The sequence below is a fragment of the Euleptes europaea genome, chromosome 21 (assembly GCF_029931775.1).
Source record: "Euleptes europaea isolate rEulEur1 chromosome 21, rEulEur1.hap1, whole genome shotgun sequence".
Taxonomy (NCBI): Eukaryota; Metazoa; Chordata; class Lepidosauria; order Squamata; family Sphaerodactylidae; genus Euleptes; species Euleptes europaea.
In genome coordinates this window covers 8231475-8257771 of record NC_079332.1, presented here as the reverse complement: position 1 = coordinate 8257771, position 26297 = coordinate 8231475, and the positions used below count along the sequence as shown (strand labels likewise).

The following is a 26297-nucleotide window of genomic DNA, read 5'->3' as shown; positions in this document are numbered from 1 at the left end:
CAAGACGAGGTTACAGAGGTGGGGTTTTTCCCCATTGCAGTAGGGAAGTTTTCTGCCATCACGAACTGGTTAACCTTGAGACAGGAACATCTCTGCTGCTGGAGATGCCATCGGCTTTATTGGGGACAAATTATTTCCCTCCTCTAACAACGAAAGGGTAAAAGCTTGGCAGCCCGAGGCCGTGAAAGGATTTTTGAGACTCACAGAATGCGAAGCAGGAAGTGAACATGCTTTGGTATCGATCTGCAGCTTTCTCGAGCTCTCAGATAGGGCGCTAAATGAGCACAACTCCATCCAGTGACACCTCAAAGATCGGCAGCTTTGGCTCAAGAAAACGAAGGCTGTCACACAGACTTAATGTTAAATGGCACCCGATTTGGCAGATGTTACGTTAATTTGTTTTTTAAAAAAACAAACATTTTATCGTAAGTCATCCTTCTGCTATAGTATTCCCCTTTGTTCTACCTTCTTTCTTGCTCACCTTTTTGTAGCCACTACGCTATAACTCCTACACCCACATAGTGATAGTAACATCCGCCTCTTCCTCAGGGAAGGGCCATAGCTCAGTGGCAGAGCATCTGCTTGCCATGCAGAAGGTCCCAGGTTCAATCCCCAGCATCTCCAGTTAAAGGAACTAGGGAAGCAGGTGATGTAAAAGACCTTTGCCTGAGACCCTGGAGAGCCGCTGCCGGTTTGAGTAGGCAATACTGACTTTGATGGACCAAGAGACTGATTCAGTAGAAGGCAGCTTCATGTGTTCATGTGTATTGGCGGGGTAGGTGACATCATAGAATAAACAGCAGATGAAGGGAACAGCAGGCAAAGATTTTTTTATGAGACAAAAGGGCTTCTTAGAGATGCTTTACAAGAAACGGAAATGATGGAGGGGAACCACTGCTAGGATGCGAGCCACATGCGGATTTATGCCAGAGTACACAAACAATAGCGCAGTGTGATCCTATGTATGTTACTTGTTGTGAAACCTTGTGTGCACCACTTCTCAATTAAGGGATCAAAACAACCAGTTTTCAGGCTGCAGAAACATTAGGGACTATTAATCAACGTGTCAATTATCAACAATGCAAAACTGCACTTCTTGAGTTACGAAAATGGGCTTTCTTACACTGTCTGTCTCTCTCTCTCTTTCTCTTTGACGTAGTTTGGCTCTTGAATATAAAACCTTGCTGGCCTCCGGGCTTAAAAGGATAGCGGCCGTAACCACGGCCCCACAATGGATGCAGGACGGATGTCCCTCCTCATCCCACGTGTGCATTAAATAACTGGCACGTGAACATTTTAAACATGAAAGTTTAGACCTCCGCTTCCTAATCCCCTCCCCCAACCCCCATGATTTTACAATTGATTCAGAGTTACTTTAATGGATGCCTCTCGTGACACTTGTTACATTTATTACTTTTGGTTTTTGTAGGTTAAAGCCGCTTTGCATTAGGTTGTTAAAATAACTGGTGGGAGAACGCGTCTGCAGCCGAGGCTGTCCCTGCGAGGTTGTTCGCATTAATTGGAATCCGCTTCCTCGTCAGTGCCTCTGGGTCACCTCAGCAACCAAACGTTGTTTCAACACCTCCGTGACATTCTTTTTTTAAAGTCCTACATGCACACGCACACCTCTCTCTGTGCAGTATAGGTCAATGCATATACAATTCAGCATTAAATCTTCCTTCCTTTTAAAGAAAAACTTCCTCAAGCAATCAATTCACCAAAACTACACTAATGTTTAGGATATGGTTATGGTCTCTGCACCTTGCTGAGCAGTGAGATGCCCACAGGCAACGGTACAGTATCCAGCCTTTTTGGGATGAGGCAGCATTGAAAACTTAGTGTCTCTGCTGTATCTATTTATGAATATCCAAGCAGAACAGAGTGGAAATACAATCCCACAGCAGGCAGCTTTCTGCTGTTCCTAAATCAAATTCCCGAAATAGCTGTCTGAGTCCAATGCTGCTTCCGCTATAGCTTAATAAGGTGCAATCTCTTCCCCCAAATTCAAACTTGTTCCAATTTTTTTTTCTCCATTTCTGTTCTAAACACTGATCAGTGTCACCTCGCAAGGGGGGGGGACAGAAAGCCTAGAAAGTTCCATATAAAAAAGGTAAAGGTCCCCTGTGCAAACACCGGGTCATTCCTGACCTATGGGGTGACGTCACATTTCAACGTTTCCTAGGAAGACTTTGGTTATGGGGTGGTTTGCCAGTGCCTTCCCCAGTCATCTTCCCTTTGCCCCCAGAAAGCTGGGTACTCGTTTTACCGACCTCGGAAGGATGGAAGGCTGAGTCAACCTTGATCCGGCTACCCGAAACCAATTTCCGCTGGGATCGAACTCAGGTTGTGAGCAGAGCTTGGACTGCAGTGCTGCAGCTTACCACTCTGCGTCACGGGGCTCTTAAGTTCCAGATATGAAGGGTATAAGAGGCATTTGCAAACCCGGCAATTTTTTAACTTTGACTTTGTTTTGATAGTTGGGTAGCCTTGTGAAGAACACTGCAGCTTTTGAGTTATTTTATTTTCATTGCTTGATGCCACTGAGAAGCCTTCTTTGTTTAGACTATGAATTCTCTGTTGAGAGAGTCAAGGCTAGAAGTGTTCGGTTGGCATTGAAGAATCTGAGATAAGCTTCCTGAGTCAAGAGAGCAATGACCTGGAGGTGGGGAGGGAAGGGAGAGAAATAGAACTAACAGCTATTTTAGTTCTTTGGAGAGGTGGCATATAATTTTTTTTCTAAATAAATAAATAAGCATGTAGCATACCAATGACATTTCCCAGCACCGTGTCCTTTAGAAAAACATGCAGAGATTTTACAGTAGGGGGGAGATTCATTTCTTCCTCAGATCCGACAAAGAAATTATTCTTCGAGGACTCATATGAGTGTGGAACAACACACCGTGGAGAATTAATGCCCAACTTTTTTTTTAATTGTAAGTTTTGCGGGGGGGGGGATTTTTAAAATTAAAAACTGGCCATCCCCTTGAGGGAAAAAAATCTCCCCTTTCCAAATAAGGATTTACATGACTATGAACTCACAAGACAGTTTCAACAACACGGATGGGCACGTAGGGCTGAGACACAGAGTTGACATTTCCAAAGCAACTTTCCTGCACCGTTAACCTTCCACTGATACTAGACTGTGCTTCCCCACCTCCCCAACAAAATTGCCAAAGCATTTTGTTTGGAGCTTAGGAATTCCCATACCATTCCATGCACAAGAATCTTTGGACTCTCACTTGACATGGCCCATTATCACAGCGATTTTTCCCTTGCTGTGATGGTGGAAAGTGCCACCAAGTTGCAGTCAACTTATGGTGACCTCGTAGGCTTTTCAAGGCAAGAGGCTAACAGAGGAGGTGCTGTGGCTCAATGGTAGAGCCTGTGCTTGGCATGCATGCAGAAGGTCCCAGGTTCAATCCTCGGCATCTCCAGTTAAAGGGAGTAGGTAAGAAGGTGATGTGAAGGACCTCTGCCTGAGACCCTGGAGAGCCGCTGCAGGTCTGAGTAGACAAACTGACTTTGATGGGCCAAGGGTCTGATTCAGTAGAAGGCAGCTTCATGTGAGGTTTGCCATTGGCTGCCTCTGTGTAGTGACCCTAGACTTCTTTGATGGTTTCTCATCCAAGCCAACTCTGCTTAGCTTCCAGGGTATGATGAGACCGGGCCATCCAGGTCAAGGCATCACTGACATAAGCTGTAAGAAAGTGCGGGATCCGCAAGGTGCATAGGATGATGAGGGGAGATGATGACAGGATGCTACCATCAATTCCAAACACGGTTCTTGTTGAAACTCCAGTGATTCTTCATTTCCTTGGGAAAGTAAACCCTTCAGGGAGATTGAACATTGCATCACATAGAGACTATGGGGAGGCGGAGAAATGCTTGCTTCACATGCCCTTGGACAGGTGTATGACAATACCATATCTTCCCAAGGACAAAGAGTGGCAAGATGTGAAGATTTTATGCAAATACAGTAATGGTGTGATCAAATTTGCATGTTCTATGAATATGCATTGCTCTTGTTTACGCAACCCCCGCCCCCCACCATCCTTTCAACAAGAACCTGTCACAAGAGTCAGATCTCATGGTCAATACCAATTTTGCATAACTGTATGTTCCATTTGTGTTTTCCTTCAAGGGGGGGGGGTCCCTAAGAATGCAGAAAATCTTTAACATAAAAAGAGATAAAGAGAACACTATCCCTAGAAGAGGGCTACTGCATCAGACCACCAGTCCATCTAGTACAACAAGCAGAACGTTGAGGCCAAGGTCACCCCCATGTGTTGCCACATACCGCTGGGTCTCAGAAGTTTGCTAACTCCGAACGAAGAAGAAGAGTTGGTTTTTACAGGCCGACTTTCTCTACCACTTAAGGAAGAATCAAACCGACTTACAATCACCTTCCCTTCCCCTCCCCACGACAGACACCCTGTGAGGTAGGCGGGGCTGAGAGACTAACTAGCCCAAGGTCACACAGCTAGCTTCGTGTGTAGGGGCGGGGAAACCAACCCGTTCAGCAGATTAGCCTCCACCGCTCGTGTGGAGGAGTGGGGAATCAAACCCGGTTCTCCAGATCAAAGTCCACCGCTCCAGACCACCACTCTTAACCACTACACCACACTTGGCTGAGGGGATTCCATTTAGTCAACATGGCTACTAGCCCAAAAAAAAACCCTAAGCAATTTTTAAAAAATTGTAAGCTTTAATATATACAATGTTAATACCGTACACTGAATTTGAATGCCTATATGAACTCTGGAAAGAGACCTGAGAAGTATGTCAGGTAGGGGAGAGAAAGTTTTTATATAAATGATGTAAAGCTGAATGGAGTGGAGTGTAATTGGAAAATGACATCCTTTGGAGTGGGGGAAGAAATGGCATCCCTTAGTATTTTTTCCCCCACTGCAGACAAATAGGAAGCAAGCATGGCTGGTCAAAGTCCAAACAGGTCAAAGAGCCTCAAATCATTTTTAGTATGCCTATTGATCAGTGATAATGAGTACTATAAGCTGCTAACAAAAGTCATTTGCAATAGGTTAGCAGCAATCAAAATTACTGGGAAGATTTTATAGGCTATAAGGTAGACTGTATTAGAGATAATCAGTAACTTTGTGGGTAGAAAGAAATGTACTCCCAACACACCGGAATGGTTTTCCCCCTTCTCTGCAATTTTACTAAGAAACAAAAGATGAAGAAGAAGGAGGAGGAGGAGGAGGAGGAGGAGTTGGTTTTTATATGCCGACTTTCTCTGCCACTTAAGGGGGACTCAAACCGGCTTCCAATCACCTTCCCTTCCCCTCCCCACAACAGACACCCTGTGAGGTGGGTGAGGCTGAGAGAGTGTGACTACCCCAAGGCCACCCAGCTGGCTTCGGGTGGAGGAGTGGGGAAACAAATCCAGTTTACCAGATTAGCCTCCGCTGCTCAAGTGGTGGAGTTGGGATTCAAACCCGGTTCTCCAGATCAGACTCCACCGCTCCAAACCACCGCTCTTAACCACTACACAACGCTGGCTCCCCATATCTTTTTAAAAAAGTTATATTGTAGAATCAAGTATCTTTGGGTGCTTCTACCCTGATTGGGTGGAAAGGCTGCCCAATTTTTTTTAAATGAAATAAAAAATAAATAAATCTTGCTACCCAATGAATGGACAAATTCTCAGGGGAGAATTAAACCAAGAGTTGTCTGTTTATTTACATTATTTATTGTCAGCCTTTCTCTCTGGGAGTCAAGGCAGATTACACAGGGTGAGTCAATACCATCAACAAGATGGGACATTGGGTAGTAGAACCAACCAGAAGTCTAAAAAACAGAACTGAAGCAAAGCATATGTATTAACATGCATTAAACGATGCAAAAATTACAGCGGGGTTCAAGCCACAGCAAACTATACAGAGTGGTACAGACCGCAATCCCCACTCATTTACCCAAGTAACTTCGTGAAGCCTTCTGTACAGTTTTGTACCGTTCATAACAATGCAAGAAAAGCTGCTCTCAGTCTGCTCTGGGCAGTAACATGAAGCAGACCAGAGGCTGTGCAGGATAAGCGATCAGGGAAACAAAGAAGCCCTCAGAGTATTGGACAACCACTCTAAACGTGCAGAAATGATAAATGGGAATGCCTGCAAGGGCCACATCGGCCCTGCTTAGCTTAATGTGGTGATTAAGTGAGCCTTCTAACAGCACAGGCATTTCCAGAGCATTGTGGTGGGAATACTGTACATGGGAGCACTAATACAGTCCGGGATCCTATTAATAAGACTCATTTGGCAGGTACTGCAAATGAGAAAATGCAGCTTCTTTATGTGGCAAATTTTTCAGGGAAGAACTTGCATTAGAGGCCCGTTCCTTGGCTTGTAAAGTTTTCCTTCTCCCACCCCACCCCCCAAAATCTGAACCCCACTGCTTAATTAAGGTGTTTAGGAATTAGTTGAACACATGAACACATGAAGCTGCCTTATACTGAATCAGACCTTCAGTCCATCAAGGTCAGTACTGTCTACTCAGACCGGCAGCGGCTCTCCAGGGTCTCAGCGGCTCTCCGAGGTCTTTCACATCACCTACTTGCCTAGTCCCTTTAACTAGAGATGCCGGGGATTGAACATGGGACCTTCTGCATGCCAAGCAGAGGCTCTACCACTGAGCCACAGCCCCTCCCCTGAGCCACAGCTCCTCCCCAGAACATCATGCGCGGATGGGTCTACTTTTGTGCAGACAGGTGCTAGTTGCTCTCCATACATTAGTCTATAATAATTTAGTGGATAGTCAGAATGTATGACAAAGCTGACAGAAGCTAAAAGATATGGGTTTTGTTGTTATGGATGCTAATGTGCCCAGATGGCTTAATAAAGATGTCAGTCTATGCAGAGTTAGAGTGGGGCAGGATCCTGTGGGACCACTGTGTTTCTTCCACAATGCAGAACGGCAGTGAAGCTTTTGCCATTCGGGAATGTAGCAAGATGACACAGGAAGCAAATGCTTCATTTCCTTATGAGTCTAACTGTGAGCAATTTTCCTAATTGCATCATGCTTAAAATCTGTTAGCCCTGCTGAGGGCCAAACTGGAGAAAAGGTGGGAAAGGGCTGATCTGAACCCAGGGTAGAGCTTCTGAAAGACAGCATGCCCCCCCCCCCGACCAAAATGCCCTCCCACTAAGAAAAAAACATACATATGATGATTAGACCAGCGGCGCCTTTAACTGGACTGCCTCTACATGGTTGCTGGTTTCTCCGATAACATGGAGAAAAAATGTCTTTCTAACAGGGAACGTGGAACTGGACAGTTGAAACTCTCATGGCACAGAAGTACATATCATCAGGTGGTAAAACACCCCATTAAATCTCTGATGAAGGGGCAGGTACCCCTCTTAGACACACACCTTAACGTGATGAGGGAGACTGTGTGTATCACCGAAGCTGAGAGCAATGCTGCAAAGAGTTCAGACTCTGTCGCAGGTCGGAAGCGATCTGGTGGCACACAGCACCACACCCAAAGGGGCAGGGACTTCTTTTTTTCTTCAGGTTGTTGGCAATCCTGGTGGTAAACCAAGAGTCTGGAGTTTGTAGCCTTACCCGCCTCGCCCCCGCGAATCCCTGATCATGGCTCTCCAGCTAGCTACCCCATTTGTAGGTGTTCGTAGCACCAAATGCAGGACATCTCCCACTACAAAATATAGTGCTATTTGTATCTTCATCTTCAAGGACTTGAAGGGCTGTCACATAGAGGAGGGTGCCGAGTTGTTTTCTTTTGCGCCAGAAGGTCGGACCAGAAACAACGGGTTGAAATTAAATCATAAGAGTTTCCGTCTAGACATTCGGAATAATTTTCTAACCGTTAGGGTGGTTCCTCAGTGGAACAGGCTTCCTCGGGAGGTGGTGGGCTCTCCTTCCCTGGAGGTTTTTAAGCAGAGGTTAGATGGCCATCTGTCAGCAATGCTGACTCTATGACCTTAAGCAGATGATGAGAGGGAGGGCATCTTGGCCATCTTCTGAGCATGGAGTAGGGGTCACTGGGGGTGAGGGGTGGGAGGTAGTTGTGAATTTCCTGCATTGTGCAGGGGGTTGGACCAGATGACCCTGGTGGTCCCCTCCAACTCTATGATTCTATGATTGTAGCTACCTATTATATCCTAATTAGTCCTATAGCCTGGTGCTGCAAACAAAGAAATGGTGCTCAGGAACGTTTTGCAAGCCACCGTTCCATCCAAATATATCAGGGCAGCTCACAAACCCTGCCCTCCTCCCGGGCTCCCATCTTAGCCACTGGCAGCGATGACTGACAAGTGCTAATGAGCAACCTCACCATGAACAGAGGATCTCCAGCAATTGAGAAATAAACCATCCCACGGAATTGTGAGTGCTGGGAAGTTTACAGGTCTGCTTGGCTTGCCTCTGCAGCCCCTGTCTGTCTCTCTGAAAACGGTTTCTATTTTTGTATAACGAACAGGAAGCGGGTTGATATATACACGCATGCAAGGAGTGGGCACTGACTTAAGAAAGATTTCACTGTATTTCTGACGACCGGTCACACCACGAGAGTAATATCCATGGCATATAGAAGGCTTAATTAGGCATTTCTGAGTGTGTTTTGTTTTTCACTATGGCTGTCAGGCCTCAAGATTTGCTTCCTGGATTCTTATTTCAAAAAAACCTTACAGAGGCAGGGCCGAAATGGGGGAAACTGAGAGCCGGTCAAGGCTTAATCCATTACTTTTTAATGACCCTCAGCTCAAAAAGCAGCAGCTAGTCCACATTTGGAGAAGAAAACATATCAGAATTTATATGCTAATACATTCTGCTTACCTATTCGGTAACAAGCCTCTCATATAATCATTTCAAAGCCCAAACGCTAAGCAAAGAAATAAATGGGATTATATTATTTATATTTAAAAGAACAGCAACTTTTAATGCTTGGCATGAAGATAATTGCTTCCGAAGAAGCAACACAAAGATGGTTCCTCTGCAAAGTACAGATTCTCTCCTGCTTAACACAGAAATGAAGATTCAGCTGCTAGATAATGTTTAATGGCTGTATAATATGTGTACTGTACTAACTGCTGCCCTTAACTAGACTACCGTCTCAATTTTCTCTATTGCTATTTTGGTTTTCTACCATTCTGGCCCATGACTTCTGCTGTCATTCTGAGCAGCCGATCAGGTCGACAGCTCCTAATGCAACACGAAGGCTCCCGTCTATGGGCATACAGATACTCGCGCTCTTGCGTGCATTCTGTTCCCTCCTATTAATTGTTAAATTTATCCATTTATTAGGAAAGTGCGTAGCTTCCCTTACGCCAAAATCAGACCACTTTGTCTTTCCAGTGAACACCAAGGCGAAATGCTGTAGACGGACTACATGTTGAAAAATTATTGTCTGGCTGCCACCTCCTCCCGTGCATTGAATTATTTGGTTTAGTGGAATGGCCAAAAAAAAAAAAAAATTCTCTATTCACAAGCTAACTTCTTTGAAGAAGCGATATTTGCTGAGCCTCTCTGGGCTCCTCCTTCTGTAGCACATTGCCAAAAGCAAAACTTTATACTCTTTTCTCATCTTCTGTGAGTGGAGAGATAGACTGACTTTCCCATAAACTCCTGTAGATACAAGTCATATATAGCAGTGATCATCTCCAGAACTTACTAGATTTTCTTTGCACCTCCCTTTTGACAAAGAGGAGGAGGAATACCAGTTATCTGAAAATCTCTTCCTCCAGAGATATCTTAGGCAACTGGTGACAGAACATGCATCAAAAGAGTACAATAAAGTCTCTAGAACAGAGATATGTCAAACATACTTTTAAAAAAATCTATTATGTGTTTCAAAGCCCTCTGCTCTGAAAGAGAGCTTCCAGCTTCCTTTAAAGATTTCATTTCCCAAAGGCAAGAACAGTCTAAACCAGTCATTCCCCTCCACCAGATAGCTAGAAAGTTCTATAAACTTTTAGGTCTTAACATGTTCCCCACCCAGCATTCGAGAGATGGATTCTAAGGATCCAGCCAAATCTCCAGCAATGTTTTCCAGCTGGTACCTTAAAATGAACCACCATCTTAATCTACTCCCAAATGTATAACTGCACACACGCTTTCGTTCATTCCCACCCTACATGGAACTGTGGCTCCACGTACTTGCCACGATGGCAATAGTTAAGCAAGTTTAATGCTTTTGCCCAATAGATTATTTGTGCCCCGTAGGGGAATGTATGCATTTCAGTAAAGCTGGTAGGACTAAGCCCTGACCTGGATGGCCCAGGCTAGCCTGATCTCATCAGATCTTGGAAGCTAAGCAGGGTCAGCCCTGGTTAGTATTTGGACCAATTCAAGTCTTTATTCGGTACATAACCAGCAAAGTTGCAAACAGTCTAATACACAGGTATATGTAACCCGCCATCCAAATGCAATGGATGGGATACAACACCCCACAATAAAATTTGAAGCTGACTATAAATATAAAATACACATATAAAGCCCAACAAATCACCTAAATAAAGTTATCTTTACTAGGTAGCCCTTCATTTAGATCACCACTTTATCTTTGCGAATTTTAAGGGCTATAGCTAAAAATCTAGCACAATTCAATATAAACTCCGGGTTTGTCTCAAATAATAGTTTCTGGCTTATTTCGGCATCGGTAATTCCATGCCATCGCTTTATTATTGGAGAAATAAGCTTCATTCTACATGCTTCATAAAACCTACAGTGCAATATGATATGGTCCATCGACTCGATCCTCCCTGATCCACAGGGACAAAACCGCTCTTCCAATGGTACCTTTTTATACCGGCCTTCTGTTATGGCTGATGGGAAGAGTATTTGGACCAAGAAAGTCAAGGGTTGTAACGCAGAGGCAGGGAACAGCAAACCACCTCTGAACTGCTCTTGCCTTGAAAACCCTATGGTTCCGCCAAGTCGGCTACAACTTGACAGCAGTTCCCACCACTCCTCCACCAGTAGGACTATACATGAACCTAGAAAGACAGGGCTTTCATTGTTTGGCAGAACAGAATAAAATGCCCATTCTGAAGGTATATTGACTACTTTCTTCTTCCCCCTGTTCTTAGACCGACCGAGGACATGAACAATAAAACCATAAAACTCAAATAAGACCCATCTCTAAAAACACCTCCCTTCGTCTTTTCTCTGCAGCCTCCAGAAAACGAGCAACAAAATAAGTATGCTGAGGGTCAGAGTCCTCTAAAAGAAACTGAACCTTTTGCTCCAAAGTTGCTTGAGAAGATGTGGAAGGCATATTGACTTCATGGATAAGTGTCATGACTCATTAATAGATCATCATCTTTGCATGCCAAAAGTCCCAGGTTCAGTCCTTGGCATCTCCATTTAAAAGGTTACCAGGTAGCAGGTGATAGAGAGACCTTAATGGGAGGCCCTCTAAAGCTATTACCATTCCCACTGGACATGGACCAGTAGTCTGACTAAATATAGTGGATTGAATACAGCCAGGTTTTCCATGCAATCTCATCCAGCCCCCCTACACACTATAGCCCCCACCCCACATGGCTTTTGTACCTGCAGGTCCCATGATTCCACAGCCTTTTTAGGTAGCCAGAGAGGACGCCTCCTTCCTTTTCCACCAACAGGAAGGCTGGTTGCATCCAACCCATTATTGCGGTCCACATATTATCTAGCTGGCCTTCACTATTGTTAATGTTTCGTGGGCAAAGGACAGGTAAGTTGGGTACCCAAGGTTGGGTGGGATGAAAAAATATACATAAATAATGAAAATATATAATTTATTAGAAGTGCTATGTCAAGATTAATTATTTAAAAATGTTAAAAGCACAATGGCATTTCCTAAGGTTGATATCTATAACCACATGCCATATGCGTTTCACCCTATACTTGCACACATCTTATACAGGAGACATTTACAGCCCAGCGTAAAAACTTGAGACAATCTTACCAGATGTTGGTGTAATTGGTCTGTTTTATATTGCCTGTATATGTATATAGAGTAACTCTGACCTGGATAGCCCAGGCTAGCCTGATCTTGTCAGATCTCAGAAGCTAAGCAGGGTCAGCCCTGGTTAGTATTTGGATGGGAGACCACCAAGGAAATCCAGGGTTGCTGTTGTGCAGAGGAAGGCACTGGCAAACCACCTCTGTTAGTCTCTTGCCATGAAAACCCAAAAAAGGGGTTGCCATAAGTCGGCTGCGACTTGACAGCACTTTACACACACATATGTATGTGTGTGTGTGTGTATATATATATATATCTGTAAATGTGTGCATGTTTTACATGGGTTTCAAACAGACCACCGAGGAAGGCCATATGGGCCGAAACGTGTATGGCATGTGGTTATAGATATCAGCCTTAGGAAATGCCATTGTGCTGTTTTAACGTTTTTAAATAATTTTAATCTTGACATAGCACTTCTAATAAATTATATATTTCAATTATTTATATATATTTTTCATCCCACCCAACCTTGGGTACCCAACTTCTGTTTTCTAGGTTGGCTTCTATTCCCCTCTTTTTTTCTTCTACAAAGGACAAGTAAGACAGGAGACAGTGTTTTACACTCTTGTAGCACACTGCAATGTAGCACATTTCCATTACATAAACAAGTCACGATCGGGGAGGGGAAATAAATACCAACAAACTGCATGAATCAGAAATTACTATGCAGAATATCAATACTGTGCAATTTGTTTTTTGTTTTTTCAAGTTTCTTCAGTTCATTTTCTTCATAATGTAGGAAGAAAAAACAATCATCCCCACAGCCTCTGAATATTAATAAAGTTTGGTTTCATCACTAGCTTTCCTAATTTCCAACTTATCTATATTTCATAAACTATACTTCGACAAACCAAGCTTTAAAGAAGTACCAGGTTCATAAACGAATGCCTAAGGTTGCCCAGCAAAGTTTAGATAGGAAAAAAAATTCTGCTGAACACAGAACCTACTTAGCATTGTTCAGAAAGTTTTTAACCTGAAAACCCAGGCATACCTTTGTCAACCTTATTAATGGCCTTGAAAATTTACCATTAAATTTTGCAACACCTAATACAAAGAGGCAGTTTTCTTTAAGGTGGTATTCTGTACAGGAGAAATAATGCTGGCTATGGAATCTGTCCTGGCTCTCTGTTTCATATTTGGAGTAAATATTATATTCTCCATGGTTTATTTTTGCCTGAAGACATATATGTTCTAATAGAAAGGAGGATGGAATAATCTGCAAAACTAAACTGTGGCAACCTTATATTATATAATTGCTTTATGATGTAGGGGAGAATCCAAACCAAACCCTCTTCTATGAATCATAGCTGCTAAAGACAGTTCTGCGTTTCAAGACAACAAAAGCGGATATTTATAGAGAAAGGACCCTTTCGCTCCCAGGGTACCATCATTTCAAAGGACTAAAGAATATAAAAAGCTGGGACACAAAATCCCTTGGATGGAACTCTTCTGCTGGAGAAGAAGAAAAATAGCATGCTTTTTATACCAAAGGTCAGGTGTCTCTTTCCCACCCGCCCCTATCCTGTCTTTCCCCTTATTTTGACCCATATAGCTAGGCAGAATGGACAATGAAAGATATTTCATCAGCTGTAGGGGGGAAACCGCCTGTGGACGACCAGGTGGTCTTATAAGCATTGGAAATCGATAGCTCAGAACCATTTGTTCCTGATCAGAGCATGATTTGAAGAGAATGTCAAAGCCATCCTTTTTTCACGGCACAAAGCCAATTTGCTTTATTTTATTTTATTTTATTTTCCTCCCCGACAACCGGGTCATTTAGCAGTGTGAGGTGACCCTTATGATGCCAAGAAAAATCAAATATTTCTACCAGACTGACTTTTTCTTGTTCTTCTGATGTGCCTGGAAAGCTTTGATCCGCTGGGGCCTGAGTGAACCAAAAGTAGCAACTTTTAACAGGAAAAAAGTTGGGGGGGGGGGGCTGGAGAACGGCAGCAGTGGGGAGAGAAGACAAAACGGGACCTCTGGATTCTGCGCTCAAGACTAAAAAAGGAAACACATCTAACGCTTAAGGGATTGAGGCAGAAAGTCCGCTGGAGCCGGCGACAGCGTTCTGGTCACAGAAATCTCCTTCATCTAACACTGCCTGGCCACCTGCTCCTTGAGCGCACTGTTAAAAGACGTTCAGCACGCCATCTGTTAAGGGTTGGTAGGCTCACGGTTTGGGGGCTGCTCACACTCAGGGGAAAGCAGTGGTATTTAATCAATCTGCTTGGAATTGCTTTAATGTGATTAGCGTGTCATGATCCAGGTAGGTCGAAGCCACAAGCATGTTTGTTTGCTTTTTATTCGTGCTTTAGACAGCTGTTGACACCCATTGATCCCAGAAATGACACAAGGCTTTATACGCTTGGGGAAGGGGGGAATATCTTGATTTGCACTGCGTGTGCGGAGGAGGAGGAGGAGGAGGAAGAAGAAGAAGAAGAAGAAGAAGAAGAAGAAGAAGAGGAGGAGGAGGAGGAGGAGGAGGAGGAGTTGGCTTTTATATGCCGACTTTCTCTACCACTTAAGGGAGACTCAAACCAGCTTACAATCACCTGCCTGTCCCCTCCCCACAACAGACACCCTGTGAGGCAGGTGGGGCTGAGAGAGCTGTGACTAGCCCAAGGTCACCCAGTTGGCTTCGTGTGTAGGAGTGGGGAAACAAACCCAGTTCACCAGATTAGCCTCCGCTGCTCATGTGGAAGAGTGAGGAATCAAACCCAGTTCTCCAGATCAGACTCCACCGCTCCAAACTACTGCTCTTAACCACTACACCATGCTGGCTCTCACACCATGGAGGGAGGAAAGTGGTTCCCTGCAAAGTCGCAGCTCATCTGCTGGACAAAGCAGAAAACCTGTCATGGGTTTTGGCCTTAAAGATTAACAATTTATAACTCTGACACCATTTGCCTCTTCCAGGAGGAGCAGGAGTATGCGGCGAGGTCAAAGAATGCAACAGCCAAGACAGTAAAAAGGGCAGAATGTTTGACTCAGGCTGTGAAGATCTGGGTTCAAATTCCTGCTCATTAAGTAAGCTTGGGTTCATCATCGTCTCTCAGCCAAGCCTACTTCAATTTGGACAATCTTTGATTCCTTGAATGGCACACAAAGTACAACTACATTAAATAAACATGGAGGAGAAAGGACCATAGTTTACTCTTTGATGTGTCTGTGTAAAGTGCCATCAAGTCACAGCCGACTTATGGCGACCCCTTTTTTGGGGTTTTCATGGCAAGAGACTAGCAGAGGTGGTTTGCCAGTGCCTTCCTCTGCACAGCAACCCTGGACTTCCTTGGTGGTCTCCCATCCAAATACTAACCAGGGCTGACCCTGCTTAGCTTCTGAGATCTGACGAGATCAGGCTAGCGTGGGCCATCCAGGTCAGGGCTACTCTTTGATAGGGTGATCCAAAATTAACTGATGTGACAGCTATCTCTCCTTTTTTAGAGACTTGGTAGGTGCAAACAGCAACACCTACCAGCTGTTTGTGCATGAGACCTGGGCTAATTCATGCAATATATATTTTTGAAGACAGCAGCCATGAGATGGTTTCGTCCCCTTGTTATTCACAACGGAGAATAATCTTGGAGAATGTGACATCAGGACATCACAAGTTACTATGTTGCCAAAAAAATTCCGCCCACCCCCCTAAGTGATGCCCGTTGTATCTGTATGCCACTCTGGAAAAGATAAATGGGTGTTGGAGGTTTGGGGTTCATTTCAAAAGCTTGCAAAAAACCCTTTTAGAGGTGGAAATATATTGTGTGTCGGAATGCAACAATTTTATTTATAGTTAACCTTTCTCACTTGGGCTCTCTCCGCAAGGTTTCTAGAAGGTGACCCTCTTGGAGAGCAGGGGCAAAAATATCTCATCTTCAGTGACCATATACATCAGTACACGTGCATGAACACTCAAGCACCATGCTATACACAACCTGCCATTTTACAACCTGCAAGGAGACGCCAAAGGATATTTTGAACTGTGACTAACATACTGTTAGACAATTATGCCTTTCTCCCCCCCCCCCCCACTATACTTTTAACCAAGAGGACACGTCCCATGCTGATTTTCAAATCATAGGTTATTGCAGAACAAACACAAACAGCACAATCGCAGAATGAAGCAGAACCTCTGGCGATGTGTAATAGCAGGGCCCAAAAGGGTTCATGCGGTGATCGTTGGCATTTGAGATCAGGGTGTTAAAAGTGAGCCTCTGCTTTCATCTTCCAAATTGGCATTTAATCCCCACCATTACCAGGAAGGCATAAATGAAGCGGAGGACTAATTTTATTGGCTGTTAAAACGTATTCTTGCTAACATTTCCACTCATTTAAGAGAATAATAAATCTTGTGCATATTTACTCAGAAACCTCAGCTTATGCTCAAGACTGTAGAGGATTGCAACCTTAGAAAGCATGCAACAAAACCTAAAATGTATTCTGCTTCTATGGGAAATGGGGAGGGGGAAGAGACGAGACTATTCTCTCCCCCCCACACAAACACTCATACTTCATAAGCCACAAGCATTTTAATTTTAAAGTGCCACTCTGGATCCAGAGTAGATCCAAATACGTAACATTTTACGCCTCCATAGTATTAAAAGAGACATTAATGAGCTATTGCAAATGTATGCAAAAGGAACTTCCCATTTTACCATCTCTTGAATAGATTAACAAAGTCACACATAGTGTTGGGGTAATCCAAAATGCATTGCTAAATAAAAGAATATGAGGATTCATTGTATAAATCAGTAATGTACTACATGTGTCGGTCATGTCACGGGTGAGCAGGGCAAAATGCCCAGCCATATGGTATACTTAAGAGCCAACTCATCTGCATACTTGGTTACCAGGCAACCTGCCGGACTCCAGTCTCAGCTCAGTTAAATAATAATGACCCCATAGCCCTGTGAAATGATTGATATTCACGGTGCCAGTCAGGTTACAATCACAAGGGGAAATATTTGGCACCAATTAAGCACAAAGGAAGTGGTCACCGCTCAACCCTTCCCAGACATCCAAGGAAACATTTTTTAGGTTTTCACCATTGGAGTCTATGGCATAAGCTTATACAAGACTTGGTTCTCCCCCCCCCCCATTCTGCATACTGAAATATTTTGTTCACAGATAAATGGTTGGCCTCCACACACTTTCCCGCTAATGATCTCAGGGATTGCTTTTTCCTGGACGGCTGGAAACCCTTAGCCGCCTCCTTCTTAAAACAGTGGCAGAATTTCTCTCTCATCACTTCCCCCCCCCCGCTCTCTTGTCAACAGTGTCAAATACTGCTAACTGCCACAAGGTTGTTCTGTGACAGATGGCATCCCCACACATGTGTGGAACCCTTTGGATCCATGCGCATATGATGCTCCAACCGTCTTTACAGAATTGCACGCCCTTTAAGATTCATTAACCAAGACTGGGAATGCAGTTTCATGGGACAAGATGATGTATGAAATAACTGGGAAACATTTATAAGAACTTGCATTGGTTGTACTTTCTCTCACTGTAACCTACTTAGATCTCATTACTCCACTATCAATTTATACCAACTATTCCGCTATGTAAAATTCAAAAAAAAAAAAAAAAAAAAAACAGCAGTGGAGAACTTTTTTTCTTGGACCAAACACAGAATTATTTTTTTAAAGGTGAGCATCACAAAACAGCGTGCAAACTTTCAAGTTATCTTGAACCCTTCATCAAGGTGGATGTTCAGTGTTAAAACAAGTATATACCTGCCTTTTGTCCTGAGTTGGTCAAATCAGTTCCATGAGTCTTTGGGGGTAGGAGGTGAAGGAACAATACCACAAACTGAAACCCCTGAAAATGCCACTAAGTCAATTCATTGTGTTAAACCATAAAGTACAAAAGCATGAAAAACATTGGCAAATCTTTCTAAAAAGAGGTGTAACTTAATATTATGCACTGAAAATGCAAATAATTCGTAAATTACATTTGTAAGTGTACATGAAAATCATCCAAACAGTTGCAATTATTTCTTTAAAAAAAGAGATGTAACTTAATATTGTGCACTGAAAGTACAAATTCGTAAATTGCATTTGTAAATGTACATGAAGATTCCACTAACGGTTGCAATCCTATGTAGAGTTAACCCAGTCTAAATCTGTTGAAATCTGTGGACCTAAGATTAGAGTATCTCTGCACTATACTTTGCAACCCTCAGCTCTTTATAATAACCCTTCTGTTAGTTTCATATAGTCAATGATACAAGTCTACACACTAGCAGACTTTAGAGCAGTGGTTCCCAAACATTTCAGGCCACCGCCCCCTTGGTTCCACAAACTCAACCCCAGAGCCCCCCGCTACCCTATCTATAAAAAGCATTATTCAAAATAAGGGTTTGCATGATGCACTAAAAAAAAAAAAAATAAGAACAACAAAACGTCAAAACAGTAACAACCAATTGCACTTTTATTCAATACAGGCATCCGGTTCAATAAATTATTGGCAAGAACGGTTCAATAAATTATTGGCACATCTATTCAAAATCAAATTAAAACCTTTTAGTTGAAATTTATTCAACAGAACTGATGAACATGATCCAACGATACCAGCTCTTCAAAGTCTGGGAAAAAATTCTGATTGTTTCCCCCAAATTTGCCAGCATGGTGCCATAGCTTGATCTATTGTAAATTAGTGAACAACACAGTTGAAGGGGCCTACCTCTAGTGCCCCCCTACTGCCCCCTTGCCTCTTAGTGCCCCCTAGGTAATCCCACGGCCCCCCATGGGGTGGTACCTTCCACTTTGGGAACCACTGATTTAGAGCAATGCACCTCAGAACACAGCAGCAAAACAAAAACAAAAACCCATGAAGAATGAGCGGTACTTACAGAATGAATGCTTCGCTCCAGAAAACTGTTGGTTTCACTTGCATGGAGCTTCTGTGGGGTTTCCTGAGGTTTAGAGGGGGGAAAACAGACATGAGAACATTAATTAATTTTCTTCTTGTTAAGTCCTTCATGTCCTATGTCTGATTCTCAGGGAACTTCACCCTTGGTAGTGATCCCACCAAACAAAAGAGTAAATAAGTACTTGGGCATCATATTCATTTCCCCCAGGAAGTGATCAGGCCATCTGGGCTCATGACTTTACGGCAGCCTTTCTAGAACTAGGATGTTGCATGTTTCTTTGGGCACAAGAATATCTGGTCCTGCATCCAATGGATGTTTTTGGCTCAGATTTTTCCCCTCATCCCGATGAGAGAAGACCTAGGAAAGAATTCCGAGCACTGGGAGAGAAAAGGATGCAACACGCAGCAAAGCTTGAGTATAATGTCCAAAGTTTCCTTGGAAGCAATCTCTGAAGGACTCTTTGATACCTTACCAAACACAGAATGTATTGATATCTGAGCAATTAGACTGAAGTCCAGAAGAAACTTAGAGACCAGCAATATTTTCAGGGTATAAGCTTTCAAGAGACAGCTCTTTGACTCTCGAAAGCTTGAGAACATAAGAAAAGCCCTGCTGGATCAGACCAAGGCCCATCAAGTCCAGCAGTCTGTTCCCACGGTGGCCAACCAGGTGCCTCTAGGAAGCCCACAAACAAGACGACTGCAGCAGCATCGCCCTGCCTGTGTTCCACAGCACCTAAGATAATAGGCATGCTCCTCTAATACTGGAAGAAAATAGGTATGTATCATGACTAGTATGCATTTTTACTAGTAGTCATGAATAGCCCTCTCCTCCATGAACATGTCAGTGAGAATCAGTGATGGAACACTAGAAAAAACAAGAAATCAACTTCTGGAGTAAGTCAGTGACGGGGGCAAATGAATCTCCTCGGGGAGGGCATTCCATAATTTTGGTGCAACCGCCAAAAAGGCCCTTTCCCTCATAGTCTGCCACACATCTGTCCTCAGGGGGGGGGGTTCAGGTAGGGTCATATGGAAGTAAATGGTGGAGGAAATCAGCGATTTGAGCACTCTGAACTCAAACGAACTGCCTATCTCTATTAGCTGATATTTTGTTTTTGTTGTTGTTTCGCGCCTTCATTTTCATTCAAACCAACACAGCACTGGCAGCACACAGAAGCCTAACACATTAAATGTCGCAATCGGATGCAAAATTAACTCTGCTTCTCGCACATTTAATCCAGCCCCCCCCCCCCAAAAAAAAACCAGTCAAGATATCAATAGACCCAAGTAGACAATTGCTGGTCATTTAAAATTCAAGCTCCAAAGTACAATTAGACAATGTTATCAGGAGCTCAAAGTCAGATTATCTCTTCTTTCTAAATCAGCCCAAAAAGAAGAAGAGTGAACTGTGAGCAGGCTGATAATTAGACAACTTAGAATATTACCCCATTTCGAGGCTCTTTTTTGTTGTTTGGTCTTGGTTTAATTTCCTGTCAGCCTAACAAGAGATTTCTAATGTTTGGGCTGTAGAATACGTCCTGATTAAAAATAATCTTCCCAATTACAGCATGGCACGATCCGAGCCCGCCACGTGGACTCTGCCACTAACCTCGACGTTTCCGTCAGCAGTAATTGTGCCTGTAGCGAGCCCCTCGCTGTAAATGAAAACCCAGGGGGCATATTCAGGCCTCCATCTCTTAATTTGCACTGCCTGTCAAAAGGAGATAGTCTCCTATGTACTAAAAGGAAATTCTCAGAAACAGCAGGTCAAACGAGTAGGAAAATGGTCAGGGGGATGAAGAATTGGGGGGGGGATGTAACGAATGGAGGATTCATACTTGAACGTGCCTAACTGTTTGAAAACAGTCTCACAGTGTTTCACTACACCTCTGCACATGCACCATGAAACCATTTAATAAAACCTATTTGTTTCATTATACTTATTGATTTCATTGAAGTATACTACTTCAAATCCAAAAGTCTGAATGCCTTCACTGCAAAAAAAAAAAAAAAAAAAAAAAAGTCATAGAGTCCACCTTCCAAAGCAGCCATTTTCTCCAGGGGAAACTGATCTCCATCGCCTGGAGATCAGCTGTAATCCCAGCAGAACTCTAGTCACCACCTGGAGGTGGGCAACCATACTCCACCTGGAAGTCACCAACCCTAGTTTGGGGGCAGAGGGTTAGGATTACATAGTTGCATAGGCAACATGTCCCCTCCCCATGAAAGAACTATGCATGCACAAGCAACAAAACAAGCAAGTTAGAATGCTGTGGCTCAGTGGTAGAGCATCTGCTTGGCATGCAGAGGGTCCCAGGTTCAATCCCCAGCATCTCCAGTTAAAGGGACTAGGCAGGTAGGTGATGGGAAAGGCCTCTGCCTGAGACCCTGGAGAGCCGTTGCCGGTCTGAGTGGACAATACTGACTTGGATGGACCAAGGGTCTGATTCAGTGTAAGGCAGATTCATGTGTTCAAAGGCAGAAAAGAGCTTTTTTTTTGGGGGGGGAGACTAGGGTAGGGGCAGTGGCTCAGTGGTAGAGCATCTGCTTGGTGTGCAGAAGGTCCCAGGTTCAATCCCCGGCATCTCCAGTTAAGGGACTAGGCAAGTAGGTGATGTGAAAGACCCGTGCCTGAGACCCTGGAGAGCCGCTGCAGGTCTGAGCAGACAACACAAAGTCGTGTGTTCATGTGTTCAAATTAACAAGCACTCTTCATTGATACCACTGCGGAGTCTTCCCCACTTTCAGCACGGAGGAGCTTGGTGAACAGGCTGGCGCAAGAAAACACCCAGACCTTTCCACTTAGAAGGAAACTACTCCTGTTGGTCTGCTCTACAACTTCCTACTACTCAGAGAAGCAGGGAAGTGTGAAACAAATGGATCTAACTTCCCCTTCTGTCAGTAAATCCCACAGAGGTCAATAAAGGTATTAATGGGATTAAATTATTCAAATACTTCAGAGGTTCCATTTTCTGGTCTTGAAAGTTTAATCACTCCTACAGCCACCTAGCAGGGTAGAGGCTGTACACAATTAAACAAAACAAAACAAAACCTTTTAAAAGACTTTAAAAGAACGGAACCATTACTGTGCAACTAGCTTTCAATTTAGCAACATTGAGCGTCAAAATATGGCCGAGATAAGCATCAGGAAGTCACAAATGTTTTTTGTTCATTCATCAGCATTTTATATCAATTCCCATTTTTTCAGTGAAACATTTCTTTACCATTTCTATTATCAAGATTAATAACCCAGCTACGCACAAAGCATAAACTCAGCTGGGACAGGGAAGGAGGGAGACAGGGGAAGAAAAGACTATGATTTACTTCCTCTGATTACTGTTTTATTTACACTGCTGAGAACATTTTAATTTTTTTCCCTCCTTCATAATTCACTTCTTTGTCCCACAAAGGAGCGTTAGAGCAAACCAACCTTTTCTGTTTAACCGCAGCAAGCCTCATCAGCTGTACTGTACACGAATCTATACCTAAATAAACTAATTCATTTAAAAATAAAGTGGTTATTTTAGAACTCTGACAGCATGCTACATATCTGAATATGCTGCTACTACACAGGTTTTGCATAAAGCCATTCTCAACTGGTCACCTGCAGAAGTAGCAGGTAACCATCTGGTTTTTACAGGATTCTGCTAAATATTTCATACTGCTTAGGAATTATACTGCTTAGTTTCCAAGATCTGACCAGACTGGGCTAGTCTAGACTATCCAAGTCAGGACAATATATTTACAAAGATTTTTAAAACCTTACTAGACGCAGAGTGGAAACTGCAATATTGCAGTCCAAGCTCTGCTCATGACCTGAGCTCGATCCCAATGGAAATTGGTTTCAGGTAGCCGGCTCAAGGTTGAATCAGCCTTCCATCCTTTCGAGGTTGGTAAAATGAGTACCCGGCTTGCTGGGGGTAAAGGGGAGATGACTGGGAAAGGCACTGGCAAACCACCCCGTAACCAAAGTCTGCCTAGGAAACATTGGGATGTGACATCGCCCCATGGGTCAGGAATGACCTGGTGCTTGCACGGGGGACCTTTACCTTACCTAGAAGCAACAGTTCCCCTGAGAGCAACTGGTGAAGACCTCCCCACCTGTCAGACCCGTGTATTTCTAGATAATGTTTGATAACTCCAGCTAGAAAACTCACAATGCCTTCTCTACAGAAAGTCCATTCAAACGACTGTTCCTTAAAAGTATTGATTGAACATTTGTCTCGACCTCGAATTGCTCATTGAGGAAACATCCACATCCATTAAATAAATGTTAAGTGCCTATTGTCAAATCCCTGACTCTCATCAGGTGACACTTGAGGCAAAGTCCTTCTGACAGATCCATCCACTATCATCAGATGGTCAAAGTCACAACAGTTAACTGCCTCTTTGGTTACAGGCACGCAAATACACACTCAGGAAAGTAAGGGTCAAATAGGAGATGGAAATTTATTTTGGATGAGTATGATTATCTCGGCCAATACACTTTAGTTCAATTCAACTGTGTGTATTGGAGACTTTACCACTTACAGGCAATATGGGTATTTTTTTTCTTATTGTTTACTGTAAGAATGTTATGGAATGAGCAGTGGTGAGAGAGGCGGTCTGATGCCCATTGTGAAACAGTATCCAAAATCTTATGACAGGCACGTACAATACGAACCGTACTGATGGGTATCTGAACCCTGTCCTTAGCTTGAGATGCAAAGAAAGGACAGAACTGGGCACCTCTGAGCAAGCTGGGAAAGACCTGGGAGGAGCATCTACCCCTCCCTTTTTTGCAGGTATCTGAAACCTGAGCTCACTAAAGGGCTCTTACATTGTGACACGTGAACACATGAAGCTGCCTTATACTGAATCAGACTCTTGGTCCATCAAAGTCAGTATTGTCTACTCAGACCGGCAGTGGCTCTCCAGGGTCTCAGGCAGGGGTCGCTCACATCACCTACCTGCCTAATCCCTTTAAACTGGAGATGTCGGGGATTGAACCTGGGACCTTCTGCATGTCAAGCAGATGCTCTACCACTGAGCCACGGCCCCTCCCAATGTGACCTTTGCCAGCACTGGCACAGAACGCCCTTGCAAAATTACCTGCTCTAAGATTATAATGGGAGCCCTGTTGGATTGTATGTTTTGGTTTCAACTTTTTTTTTATTCTGTAATCTGCTTCGGCCCTGACCTGGAGGGCCCAGGCTAGCCCCATTTCATCAGATCTCAGAAGCCAACCAGGGTCAGCCCTGGTTAGTACTTGGATGGGAGACCCCCAAGGAAGTCCAGGGTCGCTACGCAGAGGCAGGCAATTGGCAAACCACCTCTGTTGCTCGCTTGCCTTGAAAACCCTACAGGGTCACCAGAAGTCAGCTACAGCTTGCCTGCACTTCCCACCAACACCCTGCTTTGAGTCCCAAGTGTGAAGGGGGGGGGGAAAGCAGACTAAAATACTATAACAACAAACCTATAATACCAACAAGAAAAAGCAGAGAAGCAAAGCTGTTGAGAAAATTGCACAGCAATTTAAAATGCGATGCAACGAAATTCACTTATCCCGAATATCAAGCGCATTCGTTGAGTGTTTAGGAGTCCCTTGGCGCAGAGTGGTAAGCTGCAGTACTGCAGTCCAAGCTCTGCTCACGACCTGAGTTCGATCCCGACAGAAGTTGGTTTCAGGTAGCCGGCCCAAGGTTGACTCGGCCTTCCATCCTTCTGAGGTGGGTAAAATGAGTACCCGGCTTGCTGGGGGTAAAGGGAAGGTGACTGGGGAAGGCACTGGCAAACCACCCCGTAAACAAAGTCTGCCTAGTAAACGTCGGGATGTGACGTCACCCCATGGGTCAGGAATGACCTGGTGCTTGCACAGGGGACCTTTACCTTTTAGTTGAGTGTTTAATATTCTTCCTTTTGTACAATGTTCATATCCCCATTGATTATTCAGATTTTAACAAGGTTTAATTGCATAGAATGAAGTTGCTCCCCCGCAACACACACACACAAATTGCCCTAGGTACAATTACAAGCAAATATGTAGGTTCCATCACAGGTGAAATTTTCAAGATGGGATATCTCCCAGGGATTCCCTCACACAGCAAACATTGACACTAATTACGATAGATGGTTCCTTGCAAACTCTTTCACTGTGGGGGCAGCAACCTTGACTAAAAAATACTTCCGGGCACACAATTCAAACGATGTGGAATGGTTTTTCAAGAGAACATTAATGTCGCCAGTTTTCCACTACACACTGCTTTTCCCGTCAAAATATATGCCAGATCTCCGAAAGTACTCTGCATGCAGCGGCTAGAATACTTCTGAATAATGTGAACTGTTCTGCTATAACTTATTTCAGCAATTCTTCTGAAGTAAAGGCAGGAAGAGAACATTTATTACAAGCAGCGAGATGAGCCCACATAATTAATATTTTGACACACTTCACCTGCCTTGATGTTTGCTCTTACAATATTAGCTTGTATGAAATAAATAACATTTTTTCGACAACTTGTTATCCCACTTTCAGACAAGATGCTTCAATTTATATAATTACTTTGCTTGATGTATCACTGCATCTCTGCTCATGTTACATATTCTGCTAATGTGCTATCAATGTAATTAGTCATTTCTTGGTGGAAATCACTGTTTTAAATCAAGCTAGCATATATATATATATATTATTGCAGGGAAAGTGTTATTGTCACGCACAATCAAAATAGCACCCTTTCGCAACTCTGAGGAGAGAATACTTCATCTCTTTCTGTTTGTGTTTATTAGCATGGGGGGTGTCGGTTGGGACGATGTCTTCCCTGACTGAGTGCTTCAAGAGTATGTTCTCATAACTTACATTTTAACCGCAAAAGTGGTTAAAATTAAAAATCAAATACAATGGCTAGCTCGGACTTCATAGCATGAGGCCCTTTGTCTTTCAAAAATTAAACATTCATTAATACCAAACTTGCCAAGTAGCTGTCCAATAAATAAATAAAGGGACAGAAATGCCATTTCCATTGACTGGAAAACCTGAGCGGTGATGTCTGTAAACTAATAATCTTAACTCTCAGATTATCTAAAGCAAAGTCAAGGGTCATGTGTGTGTGTTAAGTGCCCTTGAGTCGCTTCCGACTTATGGCGACCCTATGAATCAAAGTCCTCCAAAATGTCCTATCTTTGACAGCCTTGCTCAGATCTTGCAAATTCCTTTATTGAGTCAATCCATCTCTTGTTGGGCCTTCCTCTTTTCCTGCTGCCCTCAACTTTTCCTAGCATGGTTGTCTTTTCTAGTGACTCTTGTCTTCTCATAATGTGACCAAAATACGATAGCCTCAGTTTAGTCATTTTAGCTTCTAGGGTCAGTTCAGCCTTGATTTGATCTATAACCCACTGATTTGGTTTTTTGGGCAGTCCACAGTATCCGTAACACTCTCCTCCAACACCACATTTCAAAAGAATCTACTTTCTT

General features: G+C 43.5%; 1 protein-coding gene across 11 annotated transcripts in view; it reads right to left on the bottom strand.

The window, feature by feature from the left end:
* The window catches only part of RBFOX1 (RNA binding fox-1 homolog 1), a 1240357-nt gene that overhangs the window by 720335 nt on the left and 493725 nt on the right, over positions 1-26297 (bottom strand). For 10 of the 11 annotated variants that reach the window (XM_056866488.1, XM_056866489.1, XM_056866490.1 and 7 more), the window contains exon 3: positions 18828-18890. In XM_056866488.1, coding sequence (XP_056722466.1) covers positions 18828-18890 — 63 coding nt within the window. Of the gene's footprint in view, positions 1-18827; positions 18891-26297 lie in introns of those variants that run through there. The other variant, XM_056866497.1, reaches the window with a different exon arrangement.